At 44.2% G+C, this 13,187-nt stretch overlaps 1 protein-coding gene across 1 annotated transcript; it reads right to left on the bottom strand.

The window, feature by feature from the left end:
* Nucleotides 1–5,343: 5,343 nt before the first annotated feature.
* Nucleotides 5,344–7,427, bottom strand: LRRC10 (leucine rich repeat containing 10). The gene has a single exon (XM_025927029.2). The coding sequence runs from the start codon at nt 7,291–7,293 to the stop codon at nt 6,454–6,456; it is 840 nt and encodes a 279-aa protein (XP_025782814.1). The 5' UTR covers nt 7,294–7,427; the 3' UTR covers nt 5,344–6,453.
* Between the last annotated feature and the right edge of the window lie 5,760 nt (nt 7,428–13,187).

Raw genomic sequence — 13,187 nt, 5'->3', positions numbered from 1 at the left:
TCTGTTCTCACCTGTCTTAGTGATTTGTACCCTGTTTTTAATTATTTAATGGGAGCAAATGATTATACTCTGTATAGAGTTGTTCAGCTTAACTAATGATTGACCTTACCTGATTATGAAATAATTATCAAGTCCAAGTCACACATGATAAACATAGGTTAATCTCTTGGTTTTTAATCCTATATAACTTATTAGCCATTTAATTTTGTTTAGTGAAAGTACTCATTTAATTTTGTATAGTCTAAGTACTGTCTCTTATATAGGAAACAATGATGGTGTAAACATTATTTCAAGTTTGAAAGAGTCCTATATTTTTATTTTTATTTTATTTTTTTTTTTTTCAACGTTTATTTATTTTTGGGATAGAGAGAGACAGAGCATGAACGGGGGAGGGGCAGAGAGAGAGGGAGACACAGAATGGGAAACAGGCTCCAGGCTCTGAGCCATCAGCCCAGAGCCTGACTCGGGGCTCGAACTCACGGACCGCGAGATCGTGACCTGGCTGAAGTCGGACGCTTAACCGACTGCGCCACCCAGGCGCCCCTCTTTTTAAATGTTACTTTTGAGAGAGTGCATGAGCAGAAGAGGGCCAGAGAGAGAAGGGGACAGAGGATCTGAAGCGGGTTCTGTGCTGACAGCGAGCCCAGTATGGGGCTCATACTCCCCAACCATGAGATTGTGACCTGAGCCGAAGTTGGCCTCTTAACCGATTGAGCCACCCAGGTGTCCCGAAAGAGTCCTCTATTTTAAAAGTTGCTTGTTACAAGCTGCTTCTCAAGGACCTTTGATGCTTTAAAGGGTAATACCCTCTTAAAGAATATGGATGTGGTTAGATTTAAGCATTACTGATTGTTGTTTTGTTAATGCTTTTCGGTTTTGGCAAATGGCCGAGAGGAGAGAGAATGGGGATAGGTATGTACTTAGTTAATGGTTTAAAAGTGAATTTAGTTTTGGAAGTTATTTTAATGCATCGGTGTATAGCAGAATGCCCAAGAAATAAAGTGCAGCAGTAGGTTATAAGTTTTTACAGGGTATCTGTGCTAGCTTAATGGAGAGACATTTTATTCCCATAGAAGAGCAAAAGGGTTTTCAAGGAAACAATGATAAAATAACCTGTTTCTGTTGTGTTTTTGTTTTTTGAAGTGGGCTCCACGTGGGGTTTGAACCCATGATCATGAAATCAAGAGTTACATGCTCTACTGATTGAGGCAGCCACGTGCTCCCAACCTGTTTTGTTTTTGTCTAAAAAGTTTGTCTCCACATTTTAATACTACTTTTGTAGAAGCTACTGAAACTAGGAAAACTTGGTTTTCTTTGTTTTGGTACTAGTTTATGTCTTCTAACATTCACATAAAGGAGGGACTTTTCCTGAGATTATCAAAGAGAATTGCACTGATCTTTTTTTTTTTTTTTTAGTATATCACATCATGACATCAGTTTTCAGGTGGAACAAGTGAGCATATCACGACCAAGAAAACCTACAGGTTTCAGTGGAAGTGGGTTTAAATATCTGTCTTGAGGTACTAGATACCCTGGAGTAAGATCTTGATCTTTAAGGATACTTGGGCATGTTTTCTCTAAAGGTCTTAAAAAGAATACAACAATAAATGTTAATCTAAAAAGAGGTAGAAACATGGGAGCTTCATTGTTACATCCAAGAATAACCCGTGCCTCTTTACCTCTTTGAATTCATATCCTTTGAAGCCCTTACAGATGTATTCATAAACCGAGATTATCTCAAGTTTACAAATTTTAATGTCTTTTCACTTTCAGAGGTAAAATAGCAACCTATGCCCCTCTATAATTTCTCTAACAGTTTTAGGATAGAGTTTCTTTTAACTCAAACTGAATATGGAAGCAGTTTTTTGCAAAATTTTTGTGATATGGAATTAGAGGTTTGGAATGTATGTTAATAGTACCTATATAAAAAATTGAGTAGGGTTTTTAAATCCATTCTAGGTACGCGTGTGTTGACTAAAAATAATTTTTAAAAATCTAGGTAGCTTTCCGTTTTTCTTTGAAGGATAATATGTATACTGGTAATTCTTTTATTATCCTTAAGCCAGGATCCATTCTTTGCCTGCTGGGAGGCCATGGGCCGACTTAACCTTTGCTGACTGTCTCACACCTTCCTGTGGTTTAACTCAGGAGGTACTGGCAGGACATGGGGATAGGCATTCGGCATTTTCTTCCTGCGTAGCTTGCTCTTTGGAGATGACTGCATCCCTGTGAGACCTACCACTACAGCCTCACTGGTAGATCTTCTCCCCCCCCCCTTTATTTTTTAAAGTTTATTTTGAGAGAGAGTACGTACACACTCATGGGAGGGGCAGAGAGAGGGAGAAAGAATCCCAAGCAGGCTCCGCACTGTCAGGACAGGGCCCAATGTGGGGCTCAATCTCACAAACCGGGAGGTTATGACCTGAGCCGAAATCAAGAAGAGTCAGACGCTTAACCAACAGGGCTTCCCCAACATCCCTGGTAGCCTCTTTTTTATGCCTTTTAGCTCTTAATAGGTGAAGGTAACATTTCCCTGTTCATCTAGCCTCACGGGTGGCAGTTGCTACAACTAGCTGCCTCAGTATTATCTTGAATCCCCTCTTCTCCCAATCTTGCCCAGCAGTAGTTCTTTGCTAAAGGTCTCTCCATGTAAGTCATATGGGATGAATGCATTTTCTTGTGCAGAATCCTTTTCTTAAAGTCTGCCTTGTCTTGTACCTATTCTAGTGTATTAGAACATCAGTGAAAGTGTAAAGAGGACTTAACTTTTTTTAATCATAGAATTACTATAGAATGTTTCAGGTTGTCAGAATAATAAGGACAAACCAGATTTTAGATTTCTTATTTTTTTATTTTATTTTTAATGTTTTATTTATTTTTGAGAGAGCACGAGTGGGGGAGGGACAGAGAACAAGGGACATAGGATCTGAAGTGGGCTTCACTGACAGCAGAGAGCCTAGCCTGATGCAAGGCTCAAACTCATGAACCAGGAGGTCATGACCTGAGCTGAAGTCAGCCCCTCAACCAACTGAGCCAGGCGCCCCATCAGATTTCTTATTTTTTTTTTTTTTTTAAATTTTTTTTTTCAACGTTTATTTATTTTTGGGACAGAGAGAGACAGAGCATGAACGGGGGAGGGGCAGAGAGAGAGGGAGACACAGAATCGGAAACAGGCTCCAGGCTCCGAGCCATCAGCCCGGAGCCCGACGCGGGGCTCGAACTCACGGACCGCGAGATCGTGACCTGGCTGAAGTCGGACACTTAACCGACTGCGCCACCCAGGCGCCCCTTTCTTATTTTTAAGTTGAGCAACACCTAACACTTCTTTCAAAGGTTTATTGAAAAGAGTATATGAATTAACTTACACAAGACTCTGAAGATAGTACCTGACTGCCCTACAGATGTGCTCCATAAATGTTTGTCCCCCTACCCTGTGGGCTGGCATATGATAAAATCTCCAAAATCCAGGTAAACGTGGAAGAATTATACTAGGCACTGAGGATTCAAAATTTGTTTCCTATTCTGCAGAAGTGGATCCTCTAGAAAGGAAGAAAAGCATGTAAATTTGTTTTATAAATAGCATTAATACTCTTTCTACAGTAATGAGATTATAGGGCGTATATATTCAGTGACAAAAAGCAGAGAGTAATGTCCAGCAGACACATGCCCGTGTCTTCGGTTCCCATGCCTCCTGCCTCTCAGGATACATGGGTTTTGTGTCAAGAAATAGTCACATTTTCCAAGTATGTACCTTGATGATTTTGCACATTCTAGAAGAACAGGAAAAGGGCAAAGTATATTCATTTAGAAATTGAATAAATCCTTGGTAATCATGTTGGTGTATTTTCCCAGTTAGATAAGCCAGAAGCATTTCACCACATTGTTGTTCTTTTTCTTATATTCAAGACTATAGATACTGTTGCTGGAAATTTTACCGAGCCAGAAAAGGCCTTTTTGTTCTATTTAGCATCATGTTTTTCCCTTCAACCAAAGAATTAGACTGCTTGTAAGTAGAAATACCATGCTGCATGGTGTAACACTTCATAAAAAGAACATGTTACGTAAACATTAGCTGTCACCTGCCAGGCACTATTCTATGTGCCTTTTACACAGTAATTTGGTAATCCTTACAGTGCCTTCAAAGATGGAAATTTGCCATTTTACTGATGAGCAACCTGAGACACAGATGGTAAGTGACTAGGAAATGGCAAAGCTGGGATTTGAACTCACGTAGTTAGAAAGGCCATGCTCTTTACCATCATACTACACTGCTGTATTACTGTGTGTAGGATATGTGCTTCTAGTTAAAATTTGCATATAGTTGATTTTTAGGGTGCAAGCCCACTTTTTAAGTGTAAAATTATGAACTGTTAGCGATGTTGCATTTCAGATAAAAGATTTTAGTGGGCATCATTTGTATTTAGAGAAGCTAAATAAAATTCTGTATGAATTTCTCTGGTGCATAACATTTTGTGTTTCAGGGCTTTTAAAATTAGGAGTAAAGTTACATTTGGTGCTTCATTTCCCCTTTTTAACTTTGTAATTATGTCAGAATTTCAAGAAAACATCAGAGAGGTATGGGAATGTTAATATACATTTACATGGTTATTTTTTTATAAGATTGACTGAAACCCTATAGTGAAAACATTTTTGGATAGCAAAATCAGTGTTGAACATTTAACCATTGTTTGGGAAATGTTCTGTATTATTTTAGAAGAAAACCATTTGTGTGCCAAATGTTTACCATTTGACATTTGATTCAGACCACTTAGCTCATTAGATCTGTTGGCTTCATGCTGTTATATGGCTTTAGCCTACAGTTGTACTGGAAGAGATGGGCACATTAATCTTTGGAGGAGGAAGACAGGGTCAAAGGTAAAAGTCTGAGCCATCTGTAAGGCTGGCTGTGGACCCAGTTCGGAGGCAATTCTGTTAGCATAAAGTTTTAAGCATCAACAGTATAGTTTTGTTTGTCATTAGGCATGAAAAAATAAACTATAAATCCTAGCTATGTAATGGGAATCTGGACTCATTACGAAAGGAGTTAAATATTTGAAAACCTATAACATTTAAGATTAAAGGGATCTGTTAGCAGGCTAATCAGTGGGTTGCAGATATTCTACAGACTGGGAGGTGGTTTAGCAAGAAATATTTATGGTAGGAGAACATGAAAATAGTCTGCTGGGTAACGTCATTCTAGAACCAAACTTTGCTAAGTTAAGATGCTTTTATGGCAAAAGTAACTTTAAAAGCCAAACGCATGTAAGTTTTAGTTACGACACTTTTTGTGTCCTTGTGGGTTCAAGAACATGACTGTGTTATTAAATCACCCACAGACAACAGTATCTTTAAGGTTGATGTATTTGTGGGAAGAAGAAACGGTCACAATTTACTTTTAAAAAAATGGCCAAAATGTCTAAGCTTGTACACTGACCATCAAAAGGCCCTATCTAGAAAAGTCAAATCCAAATAAAGGCTAAGAAACTGAGGCTAGAGGCAGAAGTGTCTTATATATACCACAACCTTCAACGCAGATTTCCAAATGCTTGTTTCAAGTAAACAGATTTCTCACCTGCTACCTTTAACCTAATATCCTGGAAAGTGGTTTCCCTCCACGAAAGGGGATTCAGTTCAGTTCTTCGTAAATGTGAATAAACGGGAGGGCTCCATGGAGGCAGGCAAGTTACAACTAGGCTTGATTTTAATAAGACCACATTGCCAACAAGAGGTTCTACTTTCTAGAGGACTTGTAGTATTATAGTGACAGTAAGCGGTTGAGAGCAGACCTGGAGTCAAACCTTGACCTTTAGGGAAAACCAGCTAAATCAGCATGAACCACTGTCAAGTGTATAAGGTGGCAGCCGTACTCCACCAGGAGGCATTTTCTATCAGAGGTCCTCTCAGCATTCACTCAACTGCAGGGGAAAAGCTTCATCTTGAGCCTTTGCAACAGCACGGAGTCTGAGAGTCTGACTGACTAGGTAGAAATGTCTTTTGTAAGTGGCCTGAATTTGTCCCTATTTTCATATCACTTAAGGTCATTCCTAGTAAAATATATCCTGCAAAGGGCTGGAGCCAGGCCACCTGAACTCTCAGGTGAATTCTTTAGTAAATACCTTATTTGAGGAGTTCGTGAGCATCCTGACCAGCCACTTGTGGAGTAGAGAAGGACAGAATGTCCTAGCCCTTCGTACTCTTCAATGTTGCAAAATACCTATTTGGAGGAGCTGATTTGCTTGCAGAGAGTGAGGCCGGCCATAGCACCCAACTTCACTTTGGGAGAAATGTTGGCCAGAAATTCTCCCTTAATGTGAGTGAGGCATTTCTTTGGACTTCCATCACTCCCCACTGGCAGAGCATCCCGTGTGTCCCAGAGCAATCCTGTACCCTCTAAAGGAGAGATCAGAAGATGCTGGAGTCGGATCCTTGGCGTTGACCTACGACTGAAGCTCCTCAGGAGTTGGGAGGAAGAAGTAGAGGAGGCAGGACAAGTGCCTCTCCCTCCTGACTTTCCTCCCTGGCCAAGGCGTAGCGTCTGGCTTTTCTGGGGTCAGGCTCTGGCGTCTCCTCTGCCCATCTTCCCACGCGGCGCACGCCTTTGGCCACCTTGGGTGCGTTCCTGCAGGGATTGTGGTCATAGATGACCAGCTTCAGACTCGACAGGTGGGCCAGGCTGGGGAAGTAACGGATGCTGTTCCTGTCCACGTCGATCACCTCCAGGAAGGGCATGTGCAGCAGCACGGGGGGGAAGTCAGTCAGCAGGTTGCCCGAGAGCCAGATGGTCCGCAGCTCTCGGAGGCGCTGGAGCTGGCCTGGCAGCAGACGCAGAGAATTGGAGCCGGCATGCAGAGTCTTTAGGAGACTTAGCTCGCAGACCACCTCCGGCAGCTGGGTGAGGCAGTTGGCCTCGACCCACAGGGTCCGGAGATTCTGAAGCAGGCTCAGCTCACTGGGGAGGTCGCAAAGTTTGTTGTTACCCAAGTAGAGGATGCAGAGCTGTTTCAAAGTACACACCACCTGGGGCAGAGCCTTGAAGTTGTTGAAATCCAGGGCCAGGATCTGCAGATTCTGCAGCTGCCCCAGCTCAGGAGGCAGGCTGTTGAGGTGGTTGTCACTCAGGTAGAGCTTGACCAGCTCCCGGAAGGAGCACACGTGCCCGGGGAAATGGCGTAGCTGGGTCCCACTCAGATCTACCATCTTGTCCACGGGCATCTCCCGGAGATCTCTGACCACGTAGTTCTGGCAGCAGTCAGCAGGGATGAAGGCCACCAGGGCTCTGATGGTGTTCCCCATGAAGAGGCCGGAGGCAGGGTGAGCCCCAGCCCACCGACTCACCGACGGGGCCCACTGCGGGTTGGGGCTGCCGCCGACTGCCCTGAGGCCTATTTTCCTCTCCCATTATAACCTGGGGTTGGCGGGACAAAAGCCAGTCACTTCAACAGAGAAAAGTGCTCGTGATAGCGACTTGAGTGTCGGGTGACAGGCCCAACGCACGGGGTCTGGGGAGGCCGGGCCTGATTCGCGTACTCACTTTCAGTCACCTAAGCCCCAATTGCCGTTATCTACATTTTTTCTGTTTGTTTGTTTCAAGCTGAAAATAGCTTCACTGTTTTTTCTAATGATAAAACAGTAAGACATCATGTAAAGGTGTAACAGGAGAAAATGAAAAACACGCACAGCCATATTCCCCAGGAATGAACACTAAACATTTTAAGGTATGTCCTCCAGCTTTTGCTACAAGTAACCAATTTATTAAAAAAAAAATTCATACTGCTTAAGAGTCTTACTTTTTCATAACATGGACATATTTTTGTGTTTGCAGGTATCTACACAATTATTTTTAACACCTGTATTCCATTGTATGGAGGCATCGTTGAAGTATAAACAGCTCTCTGCTGTCATCTATTGGCATCTAGATTGCTTACAATGTGTCACTATTATAAATATCCTCGTACATGCACTGTGAGAGTTAACCACTGATTTCTTTAGGAAATGGGCTTAGAAGTGTTCCTGGGTCAAAGATACGCATGTTTGTTTTTTTTAATTTTTATAATGTTTATTCATTTTTGAGAGACAGAGACAGTGCAAATGGGGAAGGGGCAGAGAAAGGAGGACAGAATCCAAAGCAGGCTCCAGGCTCCGAGCTGTCAGTACAGAGCCTGATGAGGGGCTCAAATCCACAAACTGTGAGATTATGACCTGAGCCGAAGTCAGATGCTTAACCAACTGAGCCACCCAGGTTCTCCCCACCTCCTTTTTTTTTTTGAGAGAGAGAGTGTGCAAGTGAGCGAGGGTCAGAGAGAGAGAGGGAGAAGGGGGGCTCACCCGAAGTGGGGCTTGAGCTCACCTGATGTGGGACTCAAACTCACGAACCGTGAGATCATGACCTGAGCCAAAGTCAGATGCTTAACCACTGAGCCACCCAGCCACCAACAGGTGTCCATTTTCTGAACTCTTCATTCTTACCAGGTAATAGTTTTCCATAGTTTACAAATTTGCCTTTGACAAAAGACGAGTGGAAAAGCAGAAGAGAGGGAAGAGGAAAGTCAGACTCCCGAAGCTTAAATAAATGAGGATATAATTCTCCAGTTCATCTACGGCAGATGACAGCTAATTGCCCATCAAAGGTTTGTGCTTTTCTTCCACAGTGTCCAGTTGTGGGAAGCAGCTGCCCAGCCGGGACATTTTCTAGTATGAGTCTAGGTCAGAGAGTCTAATTCTGGCCAATGAAATGTGGGCAGAAGTGACACCTGTCTCTTCTAGGCCTGGCTCATTTAAAACCAACCCTGCCTACCTCCACGCTCTCTCCATCTGCCTGCTGGATATCAACACCCAGGGTGACCTTAACTGCCACCATGTGGAAGTCACATGTTGAAACTGACAGGGCCTTGGTCCTTCTGGATCCCTGGAAAGGTTAACATTCCTAACACCCTCAAAGCTTCAGGTCAATTCTGATCTTTCTGCAAGTACCCTCTTGTACTGTTCGAAATCTTTTTGTTTGAATGTTTTGTTTTGTTTTTTAACTATAGACATCTATTTAAAAACCATTCCAAATGAGACGATCCATCAACCTGCCTGCTGTATGGGAGAGAGCCGGGGCTGGGGGAGTCTCAGCAAACTCCTCCAGTGCCTTTGCTGCTAAATTGCTCCTAATAGACTGAGCAGAGCAGAAGAACATTCCGCGGGAATGGCCATTCTACAGAGCTCTTTGGTGATGCAGTGCCACCACCCACCTTTCTCCTCAGTCACAACGGAAGCTGGTGTCCTTGGACTTTCTACACACTGAAAGTCAAAGGCTGTCATCTCGAGGCTCCTCCTTGCTGTGTTGATTTTTACTATAATAAATGGCCTCTCAAAATGAACAAGTCAGGAGACTATAGATGCTGGAGAGGATGTGGAGAAACGGGAACCCTCTTGCACTGTTGGTGGGAATGCAAATTGGTGCAGCCACTCTGGAAAACAGTGTGGAGGTTCCTCAAAAAACTAAAAACAGACCTACCCTATGACCCAGCAATAGCACTGCTAGGAATTTACCCAAGGGATACAGGAGTACTGATGCATAGGGGCACTTGCACCCCAATGTTTATAGCAGCACTCTCAACAATAGCCAAATGATGGAAAGAGCCTAAATGTCCATCAACTGATGAATGGATAAAGAAATTGTGGTTTATATACACAATGGAGTACTATGTGGCAATGAGAAAGAATGAAATATGGCCTTTTGTAGCAACGTGGATGGAACTGGAGAGTGTGATGCTAAGTGAAATAAGCCATACAGAGAAAGACAGATACCATATGGTTTCACTCTTATGTGGATCCTGAGAAACTTAACAGGAACCCATGGGGGAGGGAAAGGGAAAAAAAAAAAAAAAAAAGAAGTTAGAGTGGGAGAGAGCCAAAGCATAAGAGACTCTTAAAAACAGAACAAACTGAGGGTTGATGGGGGGTGGAGGGAGGGGAGGGTGGGTGATGGGCATTGAGGAGGGCACCTTTTGGGATGAGCACTGGGTGTTGTATGGAAACCAATTTGACAATAAACTTCATATATTGAAATAAATAAATAAATAAATGGCCTCTCGACAAGTACTATGCTTTGCCTCTATATTTAGCCTGGCCACTGTGACCACAGATGGTCATGAAACAGCTGCCCTGTTGTCCCTAGAAGTAATGATGACAATGATTGCCACCTGTTATTATTTGTAACTAATTGGCTAAACTCTAAGCACTGTGCCAGGGGTTTATATATACTCTCTCTTCTCGGAAACTGCCAGAGGAATATTTTTTATCCCCAATTTTCAGATGAGAAAACTGAGGGTCCGAGAGGTTGAATAATAACATCAAATATTTATTGAGCACTTACTATGTTCTGGAGGCAAGGAATCTTGTGGCTAACGAGATAGACAGGATAGGACCTTGTCTCACAAACTACACAATTCCACCAGAGCCGGGGTGGGGTTCTCCTCCTGGAATTAAGGTCCCACCAGCTGACAAACTCTGGCCTCACACTCAGAACTTCCACTGGGCGCTTTAATGCCATCCGCTAAATACGAGCATGGAGCTAAGGATAACCAAATGGTTGAGAAAGGCCTTTTGTGTGGACGGAGACAGAAATAAGCAGAAGAAAAGAAATCAAGAAAAAAAAAATGGAGAAAGCAGATTGTAACCAGCCACACTACAGTATTTTCAGAGTTTGTCCTGCCCTCATTTTTCATGCCTTTGTGTCAGGTTTAAAGTGAATGAAACGTCCCTTGGGAAGCGTGGAGGGTTATGGATTGACCATTACCATGATTGTTTTATTGGCCCATCTCGACTGTTGTCCTTGGCAAGGGGACAGCCTGCAGATTCAATGGCATCTAGGTTGCTTACAGTGTGTCTGTGAAAGACCCACACGTCCCTCTTCACAAAGTCACTGGAAAGACCACATCCTCTCTGGCCACAGATGTCTGTGAGTCTATCAAATGGGTCACATGACCCCTGTGACCCCAGAGGGCTCTGAACTGGCTTATCTAAGCGACAGGTGGGAGATGTTCAGGGCTCAGTTTAAGGACTGAAGTTGGTGATAATCTCTGAAAAGGAATGTCGGAACGGTGGCCTGGGTGTAAGGAGGCAGCAGTTTAAAGCAAGAGATAGGGGAGACAGGCCTGATCCTGACAATGACTAATTCCTGGGGGGTTTGCAAAGGGCACAGCCTCCCATTGCTCAAGGCACACAGGGTTGTGATCTTGAAGCTTCCAAAAAGAGCACTGACCATGTCACCTCTGCCCTTCATCTGCTTAAATATCCACTGTGCCCTTCCCGACCCCCACCTACCCGTTTCCCCCCTGTCGGCCACAATGCCTCCTTGTGGGACCATAGAAACCCCACCTCAAGTCTGGGCAGGGGCTTCTGATTCCCGTAGAACAAAACCCAGACTCGTCAGTGAGGTTTACAGGACCCTAGAGGATGTGCCCCTGCCCAGCTCTCCAGCCTGCTGAGGGCTACCCTCCTCCTTTGCTGCCTCCTCTGGTTCATCGAATGTGCCCACCTTCCTCCTCATTAGGGCCTTCCCCCCTGCAGCCCCCTTTGCCCAGAACGCCCTCCCCCCGCCGCCCCTCCCCTCACTCTTACTCATTTGTGCTGTTGCACCATACATGTCGTTTCCCGACCTAGTGATTTTGCACCGTGCTGACAGTACTCCCCTGTAAAAACTTACTCATCGCCCATCTCCCCGGCTGGATTCTAATCCCCACTCAGCACATTGGCTGGGATTGGCTTCCTGTTGAATCTGTCGTCTCCGCCTCAGTACCAGCAAGTGGCAGTAAATGAGCTGATGCTAATCGGCCGGTGAAGTCGGCCTTGATTTGCCCACAGAAAATTATTATTATTTTTTTAATTTATTTTTGAGAGAGAGAGCGAGCGAGCGCACAAGCAGGGGAGGAGCAGAGAAAGACAGGGACAGAGGATCTGAAGCAGGCTCCTCGGTGACAGCAGCGAGCCCAATGTGGGGCTCGAACTCCCAAACTGCGAGATCATGACCTGAACCGAAGTCACACGCTTAACTGACTGAGCCACCCAGGCACCCCACACAGGAAATTATTTTTAAGTACTAAAGACAGCACTAAATATAGGAAAGAACACAAATTTAACTTATTATCCCCATCAGCACTGCTATAGATCGTATCTTGCGTAAAAACCTTGAGTTTTACACACACACCCACTCCTGCTGGACTGCAAAGTCCCTGAGGCCTGTCGGCTCTGCTGCATTCTTAGCACAATGACAGCACCTTGGACAAAGTGGGCAGTGATTTATTCCACAAATAAGCGATGAACTACAGACAAAATTCCCTGCCTTCCTGGAACATTTGGATGAATGAATGAATGAATGAATGATGTATTACTTTCAGTTTGATAACAGAAACTCAAACTGCTAGTAGCCAGTAGCTTGACAATATATATTAATGAGTAAATAGATTTTTTTCTACCATTGATCATCATTGAGGTTAAGAGACGGGGCTCTGAGAAAGACTCGGAATTTACTCAGAATAGTTGATCAGATCACATAGCGTTGGAAGCATCCAGAAAGGAACTCACATTTGCTTGGTAACCTGTAGGACACACTACCATTTTGTGCCTTCTGGAGCACAGTGCTGGGGCAGAGGCTGAGGGCTTGCTCTGGGGTTTCAGCCCCTGACTCTGGAGCATGCTGAGCCCGCTCTGCAGACAGGTCCAAAGGTGGATTCCAGAGTAGCCTCCCAGAACACTCTGAAGTTCATTAGATGCTCTGTCAGCGCTGAACTGCTGGAATCTGTTCAATAGCAGCTGCTGAGCTAAGACAATTATTCAGAGACAAGGGAGCTTCAAAAGTGAGCAGTGCAGTGAAACACAAACCCTGAAAGCGTTCCATCCACTCACCGGCTGGAGAGCCTGGGGAGAAAGGAACGCGATTGGAAAAGGCAGCCTTTTTCCAGCTTGCTTGTGAGTGATAGGAAGGAACATTGGCCTCGAAGGGATTCTGCCTGGCAACCCTTAGGAGCCAGCAGCGAGGGGATCCCTGTTCTGAAGCTGGGTTTCTTGACAGCCTGGGGTGATAGACCTTGCCCGTGATTACAGCTGAAGGCCGTTTCAGTGAGCCTCTCTGCTTCTCTACTTTATGGAGGGTAGGATTTGCTACCAGAACTCAGATCAGTACTTTCTATTTCACTGCAGTG

Source organism: Puma concolor, chromosome B4, assembly GCF_028749965.1.
Source record: "Puma concolor isolate L17-30 chromosome B4, mPumCon1.1.hap2, whole genome shotgun sequence".
Taxonomy (NCBI): domain Eukaryota; kingdom Metazoa; phylum Chordata; class Mammalia; order Carnivora; family Felidae; genus Puma; species Puma concolor.
Note: the sequence above shows the minus strand (reverse complement) of the source record. Positions and strands in the feature narration are given on the sequence as shown.